Consider the following 12,456-nt stretch of genomic DNA (forward strand, 5'->3'; position numbering starts at 1 on the left):
AGTGTCTGGAAACATATCTTTAGCATTTCTATACATACATTCCTTTATACTTACTGGCCAAGATATACATTTATACCAGTATGTCAGAGATATACTAATACTGACCAGTATAGCCACCTGGGTGATTGATCTGATGGTCTAGAACTGTAAATATCTTTCTGTTGTCTATTCAGAAGATATTTGAAAAAGAAGATAATGTTCGATGCTGTCAAAATGTGATTTTTTTAAGTGTCCTTGGCCGCTCTGCAATGCAGGAGGAGACATTCTTATGTGAAGGCATTTAAAAAGATGACAGGAAGCAAGGCGGTGCAGCAAAGCACATCAGTATGTTATGAGATGCAGAGGCTGTCAGTGCTGATGGAGATGAAGGGTGGAGTTTCTTTATGGTTGAGTGCAGATGCTGTATTTTAATTTTTGCTCCTCATCGTTCCTCTACAGCTGTACCATTCTCTACCATCCTACTCAATTTATGCAGCTTCTAGCATGGGGGAAGAGAATTGATTTTCCTATATTGATAAATCAGCTCTTTATCAGGCTATGTCGTCAGGATAAACACACACACACACATATATAAGCACATGTGCTACAAAAGAAACTCAAAAAATGTCTTTCTACAATGAAGATGTCGTATATGGAGTTTCTTTTTGAAATGAACAAGAGAATATTGATTTGCACACATTCATTGTTATTCTCTGTCTCTGTCTCTAGCCTGTTCATAATGATCAGTGTGTTTTACAGTGAACAGCTGAGTGTGATGAGAAGGCTTTGACAGGCCTGACAAAGGGTTCAGTGAGAGAGGCTGTCTTGGCTGGCTCCCAGCAGCCTCCACGCCTCCCACGACCAGTCCTCCCCATTCATCTCTGCCGGCCCTAACGAGCCCCGGGGCCCTCACGACCACAGAGATTTTAACGAGCTCTAACGAGAGAGATGCTCCTTTGCGCGTCCTGTGATTCTGCTGGCACGGTGGCAACTTTAACTCATGGAGTGGATTGAATGTTTTTGTGCAATGAAAAAGTTTCAGGGTCAAACTTGTGTCATTTAAAAACAATGCATATGAGGGTAATTTATATTAAATTGCGAGACACACTCGACCTGCCATCAAATAAGTGTTTCTTCTGCTTCTCTACATACTGGTTGTGTTCCAAGGTACAGCTTTACAAGCCAACTGTAATCATCGATATGTGTCTATCTGCATGGAATTTCAAATTCAAAAACACCTGAAACACTTATAGCAGCAAAACGTCTGAAATGACTGAAATCAAGTCATTGCAAAGGACATTGCTACTATTAGTGTATTCGCTTGGGGGTAAATTTGTGCAGTTTTTGCATAGAGGTCATTTTCAGTTTACTTTGAATTCGGGCATTTGACTGATTGCAAACCATCTTGACAGTGCTGACCTTTAAAGGGAACAGAAAGGCAAAGTCAAAAAAGGAGGAAGCTTTCATTTTAACAATAACACACCACCCAGTTTATACAAAGCCGCTCTGAAGAAGTAACGTCACAAACTGCTAAAAGCAAACATATCCACTGCCACTAAGATAAATACACACTGAGCAAAATGTGAATCTAAACAAGTCATTTAATGTAGCATTAATTCAGAAAATATGTATTCAGTTAAGCTGTTTTAGTACATTTCATGAATCAACTCTTGTGTGCTGCATACTAATGATCTGTCTTACTAATGCCTCATTGGAAAAACACAGCCATTTTGACAGGCCACAGTAGGAAAAGCACAGGTGTAAATAATACAATTAATGATGGATGAATTACATTTAGCTGCTTCAGTTTCAAGGTCCTGGTATGGTGCATTCTGGCTCACTGGCTTTATGTGACACTTGAGTAGAAATGAGCCATTGGTAATGTCATCAGTGCTTTTTCTACTACGATGAAGTCAAGATGTCTGCTTTAAAAAAGATGTCTACTCTGGACACAAAACAGCAATATCTAATCAATTTTCAGTTGCTGCAAGAAATGGTCTGACGCTGCATGGACATACACCAGCCATGAGGATGAGAGAACCCTCTCCGTCTTTATCCTCCCATTTTCTATTGACACGCATCTCGGTCTCTGTTTTAAACAACAGTGCTGTGGTGGGAAGTCCCCTAGACCACACAGACACAAGCACACCACAGATTGGACTAATGATACACTTCCACAGAGCATCTTCAGTGCTGCAGAATGGCCCAGAGTCACAGGACGTAATTGTCATGGGCTTTTCAAGGGATCAGCAACAATGGGCAGTGTCTGAAAGGATACTGACCAGTTTACTTCCAGTTCTCCTGGTCTGTTGTGATGTTTTTTTCTAGTTTTCTACTTTAATGAGGAGGCAGTCGAGCCTCAAACCACAGTTTCCTCTAAATTACCTCCATTTCCTTCCCAAATACTGATAAAGTTCAGTCCAGTAGGAGGTAAAGTACACCAAAAATGTATTATCCAGTGGAATTAACCATCATTCTACAAATGAAGAGGTTCAGTATGTCAATCAGACCCCTTTTCTACATGCCCATCCCCTACCATCTGTGCAGCAGTCAGTACAGTGGGTACATGGAAGTCACTCTAGTGCATAATGCATAAGACAGCTCACCTGGAGTTTGTCAAACAGCACTTAAAGGACTCTACATGTCCAATGATTCTCTCTGATCTGAGAAAGTTCTGACAGAAACAGGTGTTACTCATCACCTGGATTATACCATCCCAAAGGCATGTTGGTGCAGGCTGGCAACGTCTTAATCTAGAGGCTTTCATTGGCAGGCAAGACCAGATACACATACAGAGGGTTACCTTGAAAAACAGCTGCTGTACAGCGCACACAGCAACTGAATATCTAAACCGAGACATTTCACATTCTGTCTGACAGGGTTTGGGAGGAAGAGCAAGGAAGAATTGGAAGAAGTCCTTCAATACAGGTGTGCCAAGCTGGGGAAGCTCCAATGCTGTAATCACTGCCCTTGGAGTTTGGGGTATACATACAAATGTAAATTAAGTGCTACCATTAAGTGGACCTTGAGATAATTTTTTCCACCTATCATGATACTATTAATTTTGCCCTGTTTATTTTAATAGGACAACCATGAAAGCGTCAAATTTCAAATTACAACTGAATTTGGAAATATAGCTGAGAGCATGTTAGAATACCTTTAGTTCCCTGCTGCTACAAAGCCAGGATGAAACATTAATGGACACGATGTAACTGCAGGGATACTAACTGTGAGGTTGTGTGTATTATTTGTATTATATGGTATGCACAGTGCGGTGTGAATCATGGTCATGGCTAGAGAAAAAAGCAAAGCAGATGTGGCTTGCTATCACAAGCTGCAGTCTCATTTTGGTTCCCACCATATCTGAGCTAAGGACTAGCTTCTATGCACCACTAAAGTAAAGTCAACTTCAAAGCAAAACAAAGTCTTGATATATGACTGATGTGTATTAATGGAATTACTGAAATGCTTATATCGTGTAGTTTTGTAGCAGTCTTTACTGTGAATCATCTAGTGAAAAACATAAAAAACATAAAACTGGAGTTCTGCTGTATTCCAGCACAGATGGTCCGCATACACTTTTCTTTTTAAACAGAGTAGCTTCAACATGACAGAAACTAGGACTGCAGGTAGTGAGGATTCATTTCATTACTGATTCATCAATTGATTATACTTTTGATTAAATGATTGACCATTTTGTCCATCACAAGTTCAAAAATCCACATGAGCTGAATTACAATATATGAAATATAGAAAACGCATATACTGTCACATTACAAATAAATCAACTGATCATTTCTTTACTGTTAAAATAAAAAGTTACTAAGTGGACGTGTAATTTAAAGGAAGTGGTCATTTAGGCAACAGTGGTCGAGTGGAGTTATCTCAGTCACTGTTGCTTTGATTTTGATCATTCTTTTATTAATGTGTCTCTTGTCAGTCCCACAACTTTATGGAAGTGCAGTACTAAAAATTTCTGGAGTGCCCCTTTAAAATAAATTCATCATTGATTCATCACTCGTAAAATCTGGTGAGGTTGCATTTCCACTATTGAGTGTGTGCTCCAATAGGATTCATTAACACCTTGGACCTATGCTGTATGTTTTGTTTAGTTACCAATATTATGCCATACGGACATACATGGCACATAGACACAGTATATAAACATAGTAGGGGAAGTGGGTTGGGCTACAAATATATATAGTAGCCCACTAAATTTGTGAACACTGGAAGCATGATTGTTATTGTCTGGACCGTGCATGTTATTATCATTATTAACAGTTAAGAGAACAAGATTGAAAAAACTAGAAGAACACAAACTAAAAAGCCTGCAACAGCCTTTAAGGGGGAGGCGAGGGAAATCCCATTCTTCTTTATTCCTTCCTACTGCTGCTATCAACAAAATATTACCCAGTAACCACTAGTCCATATATTCAGCTGACCGTGAACATGACCTCTGCGTCTCATCATATTACCCCTCAGGGGGTGGGGTGATTGTAATTCACTAGAAAGTTACGAGACATAGCCTCCAGGGATATGCATGGCCGACAACTACATTGCGCCCTCACACACACATACACACATACATAGATTCATATAATTTATGAACATATGGGAAGGTTTCATATGTACACTATATTTAAAATGCCAGAAAATCGCAACACTACACTACCACTTTGTTATTTTATTATCATGAGCTTCTTAGAAATTCCCACTGTGAGCCATTATCACATAAAATCTACTACTATCAGATCTACACGCCATAAAAGACACCAGCGTTGCAAGTATTAAACACACACACACAGCAGACACACATGGCGTGATTAGTTGCCTTGGGTGGAGGATCTACTGAGAAAGGAAAGAGGAAGGGACGACCTGGGGAGGATGAGGAGGAGGAGGAGGAGGAGGAGGAAGATGTTGGGGAAAGAGGAAGAAAAAGTGCTTTTTCAACAGCATAGATCCAATCTGCTGATGCTGGCATTCATTCAGCTTGGCTCTAAATTGGGAACCCATGAGCATGCGTGACACCTAAAAGCACCACTAGCAGAGACAAAAGCACATGATAAACTTCGGAGGGGCGGGACGACATATTGGCTACAGCAGGTGTCCAAAATAAATGGAGGGTGTGGTATTGCTGAATAAGACAGTTCAGTGCTAGATGTTGTAAGGATGTTGCAGTAGTCTTGATAATAAAATACTGAACAAGGAATGCTAACTGGAGTCTCTAAGTAAAGATCTGTAATGCCACTTTCAACCAGTTTAGCCACAAAATGGAGATTAGTTAAGCAACTGATGAAAACATTGGTTTAGGTAGAAAAATGATGATGCTCCTGACTATCCAGTCACATGTTAAGATGACCTATCTTACTGTGACCCACTTGAAGTCTACCATCTGTTTATATGAAACTACTGTATCTACTTGAGGCCAAGTACTTCATGATCTTTAGCTACTGTACCTACATTCTGCGTTCTTTACCTTTACACCTCTACCTTCCTACTGTACCTATAGTTCTAATTGAATGTAACAAAATGCCAGTATTGCTACAGATTTGTATTCAATTTATATCAAAAAGAAATACTTAAATATACTTAAATATCATATCATTACCACTGTGGCCACAAGTGGTGATGATTAATGCTAAAATACATCAGAGTAACACTACAGTTTGAGCCATGAGCTAAAATTAGCCACCATAAATATTATAGAGTAAGAATGTGTTTTATTGGAAATATGTGTGCCATTTTTGGTTTCAAAATGATCAGACTTTCACTTTTATTTCTGCATCTGAACGTGTCCTCTGTGGACTGTGCACATCACATCACTCATTGATATTTTTAAGATGTCTCCTCTGCGGCGCACGTGTGATTGCACAAGTCTTGCATTCACTTAACAAACCAGCCTGTTTCCGAGAACCTGTGAAGAAAAACTATTAATCCATTTGTTTCATCTGACAAATGGGTTCTTCTTTGGTGAGCTATAAACATTGATCAAAGCCACATTGTTTCCTGTTGAGTCAAAGAGAGTTTGAGAGCTGATGACTCAATAATTCTCATCTGCTCTGTGACGTTCATTCGATGCTTCCTCTGGGATTCAGGAATTCATCCATTTTATACCAGGACAGTAGTGTCTTTGGCCCAGGTTGTAGTGACCCATATATGTCTGAGTGAGCTGATAACATAAACAGGAGAGCCATTAGAGTCCAACTAAATAATAGATGAAAACAGAGATGGTGTAAGAGAAGGAGCAAGCAAAGAGAAAGATGAATCTGTTTTATGTGTGTGTGTTTGTGTTTGAGCATCAGTGTGATCTCTGTCTTCATGTTTCTGTGATATTGTTCTTGATGTTTATGCCCAGGGAGTGTACTCAAAAGAGCATAATTAATGTTAGAAGTCAGCCATTTCTGGGAAAGCCAAAGAGTCAGCTGCAACCACAGCTTTCTCTAAACTATACAGTTCTTTAGCTAGGGGGGGCATTTCAGCACTGTCTCCATGCAAAATCTTAAAAAACCCTAATATTGCTTAAAATAGACCATTACTGTACTCAGGGTACTGTGGGTTATGGGGTCATTTCACAAGAAACGGTTGAGCTTTCACTTTCCCAAGACGAAAAAGTGCTGAGACATCTAGATGCTTTTAAAACGGCAGGAAAAAACTTCCTTCGATTGTGTTATCCATCAATCCTGCAGTAGTTCTTCCGTGCACCTCTCACTTCTTTAACTACATCCTGTACTCTGTTAAAGAGCTCTCCAGATGCTGTGTCATAGGTGCTGATGTTGCTATGCAACCAAACCCGAATGCTTTTCAAAGGGATGAGCATTTTCACAAGTCTGTTATCATCTCAAAATGGTCGTATTTGGCAGTATAATGATTTCCCATTAGCACAGAACCCTTGAAATTGCCTTGATTTATGATCTGCATGGTGGGTGCATCTCATTATACAGCCCTCAGAAGAATTCCCCTATGTGTTTAACAAAGTATAGATGAATGAAACTTGCTCATTTCCATTGCGAGACGAGCAATGCAAAATGTTTTGGTTGTTGCCACGCCTACAGCTCAAGCACTGCAGACAATGACAGCAACACCCATGCAACAGAATTTGGAAGTTAGACTAACAAAGACAAGCTGAGCATTTTGGGATTAATATTGAATCATTTTAGTAGCTTAAAAATAACAACTATCCAATGACAGAAATCCTAAATCCTTCCAGAAAAACAACTAAATCTTGTAAAGTGGATTATAACACACTAACACAAAACATTTCATGAGAATCTTTGATGGAGTAATATACAGCCTCAAGAAGTGTCAAGTGTATCTCCCACAATACAAAACATCACATTCAGATTATTTATTATTTTCCTGTTCATAAATACCCATCATTTGATCCTGACATACAGTTGATACTGCAATACCTGAAATCCTACATGTATAACACTCAACCTTAAAGGTGCACTTTGGAGTTTTTGACCACTAGTAGTGCTATGGAGCAATGTTTTGATGAGTGGGTCCCCTTTTTGTTTATACCTTGTACACACACACACACACACACACACACACACACACACACACACACACACACATACATGCGTGTGTGTAGGCGTGTGGGCGATGCCATACACATCCCTGCTGCCAATTTTACATAGAAGCACTGAATCACAGTTGGAATCTCTTATGCATCAATAAACAAAGCAATACCGCCAATAGAAGGAGGAATGAAGGAGTATGTATGAGTGTTCTTTTAAACTTTACTCTTAATTTCAAGCCTTTGTCGACACTGCTCCATTCAATTTTAACACCTCTTTTGAAAACAATCCATATCTGAACCTAAGTATCAGCTTTTATTAAAAAACCAAAACAATGGATCTGTGTATCATGTGTTGGATGGAAGTATTGACCCTACTGATGTATCCCTTTCTCCTACTCCCACATGTGTCACTCTAACAATAAAAATCCAATAATCTCGCCTTAAAGCACAATTAGAATGCAGCACTGGCCATGACCTCTAGAATTTTGGGGTCATAGAAATGATAATAAAATGTAAAAAAAATATAAGTATAAGTAATACATTTGAAATAAGTATCTGAAGCCATCTACCTTTTATATCTAAGCAAACACCTCCTTATGTAATAACAATGTACAGATACACCTCTTGCTGACCATGCCCTGGTGTCATTGATGATGCAGGGATGCACACACACACAAATATTTAGATGGGGGGGAAGACAAAGGGAGAGTGATGATAAGGAATGACAGGCAGACAGAGAGGCCTGCAGAGCTGCATGGGCGTCTGACAGGCAGACATATTGACAGACTGTATCATGAGCCATTTCATCCATCCAGTGCATACAGTGCATTTGGCATGGGTGGGTACTGAATCACTATGGCCTGGCAGCAGCCCCTTTCACTGCCATGCTGGAGCCTTCAAGCTGCAGAATGACTGGCTGAAGGGAGTCTGACAGACAGACGGGTCTTTGAGGCAGACAGACAGGACTCAGGCAGGGCAGTGGTAGCTACAGCAAACAGACAGACCGACAGAAAGGCATGGAGGCTGGGGAGGCAAGGGAGGCTGGGTGTCTGACGGCTGCACGGCTTCTCACGCCTTCATGTTTTCCTGCCAGATCAGCCTGACAGAAAATCAATGACGCTGCACTCTCATGGAGACGCACAGTATCCATTGAAAAAGGCGAGAGCGTTACAGCAAGGCTGAACATGCGGGAGTCATGTCTGTGTCTGCGCTCTCTTACAGTAAGACTTTGGCTTGGGTAGAATGGACGACGACGCTGATGGCGATGATGATGATGATGGTGGTGGTGATGATGATGAAGCGTCTAACACAATTATCCACCCATGGTTCACACGTGTGTATGTGTGTGTGTGTGTGTGTGTGTGTGTGTGTGTGTGTGTAACGGAATGTCTCAAAGCTATAGCCTAACTGACCTGTGGGTCCATTGTCGGACATAAATCTGATTACATGTGTAGAGGCCTGTCTAGTAAACCCATTCACTCATTCACATAAACCTATTGAGGTGAACGGGCTTCCTGGTTTCATATAGGCACCGGCCACTGTCACGGGGGTTTTTCCCTCATTTTAGGTTGTTCACACTGAAACATTCAGAATGATGCGCATATGGGGGAAAAAAAACAATTACCAGACGCATCCATAAAGCTGCGTAAAAACAGCAGATGATGCTGCTCTGAGAGTGCGGTGCTCCTGTGTTTTGTTGGGGGTGAAATGAAATTAAGCATCACGTCAAGCATGTCCGATAATAGATGCATTGACGTTTACATGCGCAGCCAATATTCTGGCCATGGGGGGGAGGAGGGGGCGGGTTTCGCACCAACAACCCACCTGGCAGCCGCAGCACTGTCAGTAAAAACGGGTGCCATCATACCATGTTCATTTAAAATAATAATATTAATAATAATAAAAGAACCCCATTCAGCATGAGCATATGTGTAGAAGAGCATGTCCAGACATTTCAGATGGTTTATGTATGACCAAGACACCGGCTGCATTATGATAAGGCTGTGTGGTTATTCTCAGGGAGGGAGCACATGTGTCTAAGCATGATAACGGCTCCAGGGAAACGCAGAAAAGGCTTTTATTTACCTTCATGTCGTTGACAATCGCCTGGAATAGACCCCCGAGGGCCCCGCATTCCTTCTCCACGGTCTCCATGTTTGCCAAATCCACCATTCACCGGAATTTGCAGAGGCGCGCACCAACTGCGCGCTACCAACACCCAGCAGGGAAAAAAGAAATGCAAAACAAAAAAAATGTATTTCCACAAAATTACGACCGGGCTCTTCGGTTCCCCCCTTGAAACCGAGAGACCGACTGTAACGGAGGGATGCAGCGAGAAGAGGAGGAGGAGGAGGAAGAGGAGGAGGAGGAGGAGAGGGGGGTGAAAAAAAGGAAAGGTGCCGAAAGAAACGGCTTGCGCTGCGGTCTCTTCCAAACGAAGGGAAGATGGGTTGTGAGAGAGGGGAGATGGTCTCTCTGTCTTTCTCTCTTTCTCTCTCTCTCTCTCTCTCTCTCTCTCTCTCTCTCTCTCTGTGTCCCCGGCTCTGGGTCAGTCAGGCGGTGAGACGTTCAGATGGTACCGGGACGACCATCGCTCATCTTGGCGCAGCCAGCGCTACGCGGAGTCGGTCGGGGACGCATGTTAAGGCAGCGGAGAACCGGAGCGATGTGTGTGTGTATATGGGTATGTGTGCGTGTGTGTTTGTGTGTATGTCGGGGTCTGTTTCTGTGCGTTTGTGTATGCATGTGCGTGTAGGTAAAGACAGGCTGTGATTGGTGCAGAGACGGTGGGCTCAGCGGTGCGGAGAGAGCAGCCAGTAATACGATCCATGCAAGGGAGTCAAAAAAAGGAGGCTGGACAACTCTGGACGGCATGTCACATGGCCACACGCACGGACACGGACACACACTCATGCACACACACACACACACACACACACACACACACACACACACACACACACCATAGTCCACTCGAAAAATTTCAGCAGGGGGTAAATGTCAAGTAGATTTAGCTACCAGAAGAGTGTGTGCGTGTATGTGCGTGTGTGTGTGTGTGTGTGTGTGTGTGTGTGTAAGAATGTGTGTCCTGATGACCCTGATTAAAATATCACTTCTATAAACCTTCAGTGACCTGTGAGGACTGAAGGATCCTCATTAGAAAATATCATGGGATTGATTTCTTCATTGGGGGCATGTTTGGTCCAGATGTAAGAGTTACATGCTTTATATAGTGGTTGACACTGAGAAAAGACACTAACTGTAAATGACATTCACAATAACTACTGTTTATATTCCCATGCCCCATCTGAAGTCACAACTATCCGCAAAAATCTTCCGTGGAGTAGTTCTTGCAAGGATAAAAAATCCTCTCAGTGGGAGTCTGCGGTGGATGTAGATCTGTTTCATTGCCCTTGACGTGAAAAAGCCACCGCATCAGTAGGGAATCATAAAAGGGATAAAGAAAAGAATCTGTAGAAAATTGTTTAATCTTTCTATTTATTTTTCTAATTTTACTTTCTGCCATTCAAGCCTTAGAAAGTCAATAGAAGAAGTCGAATACTGCATTCTTTCACTTCCTCAGACCTCTAAGATTTTAGTAAAATGTCATCTATTCACACCAATTCCTCAAGTAATGACATACCTGACTCTACCTGATTTGAAGGCCTCCAAAAGTGTTAAAATGAGACAAATTCATGAAGGAAAAATTCATCTGAAGCCATAACTTGTAATGAGTTGTGACAAGTAGACACTGATGAACTAAATGGTTAAATGGTCACAAGCCAAAAAGGAACTACTGGTTTAGCTAATGTGACTTCTGTGTGCAAAATGTATATGATATGTTACTGGACTTATTTATTGTGTTATGTACATATATGACTTCTTTAATAAAACAAAGAACTTTGTCTTCTGTCCCAAACTCAACCAATACAATCTGACACAGGAAAGGTTCCCATCCCATTTTACTTACTGTGTAGTTCTTAAATCGTCATACAGTGAACAATAAAACATAAAATTCCATCTTTCATCTTTCTTTTAATTCTACTGCACACTGTTGTTTTTCATGAGACAATGATTTAGGTTTATTGCAAAGAAAATCTGTCCTTCTATGTCAGAAACAGTGTGCACTTAACAATCATGATTATTATACTGTAACCTAAAATAAAAAATAAAAGCTTTCACCTCATTAAATCTGATATGGCTAAACTGGCGTGAGCGGTACTGTACTTACCGAGTATTCAAGTAACATGATATCGTAAGCAACTAAGAATGATGGTTCAAAGGTCAAAGGTCACAGTGCGCTGGATATTCTTGTGACCACAGATGGATCGTCAGAGTACTTGGAAACAAGACAGCAGTGGCAAGTGGCCGTTGGATCTTTTTTGGGTATCGGTTTCAAGCGGTAAGATCTTAATGTCACATGATAACCTTGCCATGGTTTTTAGCATGTGGTGTCTTAATATTAGATTTTTATATGAACAGCCTTTGTGTCGAGCTTCAACCCTCCAAATAACTACATTCACACAGATAATTAAGAGATATTTGACACAACTAACTATCAAACAAGTGATTTTAACTTTGGTTTTGTCTCAGTCCAGTACTTCATCAGGTAATATTAGAACATTGTAAATGATCCAGAATAAGGTGGCACATGTACAGTCTTGTGGGTTGAGAGGAAATGTTACTAAAATGGTTTGAAGCCTAAAATACTAATTACAATGAAAGTACTTCGACTTTATTGTCCCCAAGGGGATTTCCATTTCCCCTGTACTGTACAGACGACAACAATACAACAACATAAAGTGACAGACAACAGTGCAGGCCTGTTCAGTGAGGCCTGCTGTTTAAAACGGTTATGACTGAGGGGATCAGATTTTTCCCAAAGCGAGCCCTTCTGCACCTCAAGGCTCTGTACCGGCGCCCTGAGGGCATGAGGGTGAGGTGGTGATTTAGTG

General features: G+C 41.2%; 1 protein-coding gene across 1 annotated transcript in view; it reads right to left on the reverse strand.

The window, feature by feature from the left end:
- Positions 1-9,655, reverse strand: part of mtss1lb (MTSS I-BAR domain containing 2b) — a 64,402-nt gene extending 54,747 nt beyond the window's left edge. The window contains exon 1 of the mRNA XM_053315857.1: positions 9,587-9,655. Coding sequence (XP_053171832.1) covers positions 9,587-9,655 — 69 coding nt within the window. The remainder of the gene's footprint in view (positions 1-9,586) is intronic.
- Positions 9,656-12,456: the final 2,801 nt, after the last annotated feature.

The sequence above is a fragment of the Scomber japonicus genome, chromosome 1 (genome assembly GCF_027409825.1).
Source record: "Scomber japonicus isolate fScoJap1 chromosome 1, fScoJap1.pri, whole genome shotgun sequence".
Classification (NCBI taxonomy): Eukaryota; Metazoa; Chordata; class Actinopteri; order Scombriformes; family Scombridae; genus Scomber; species Scomber japonicus.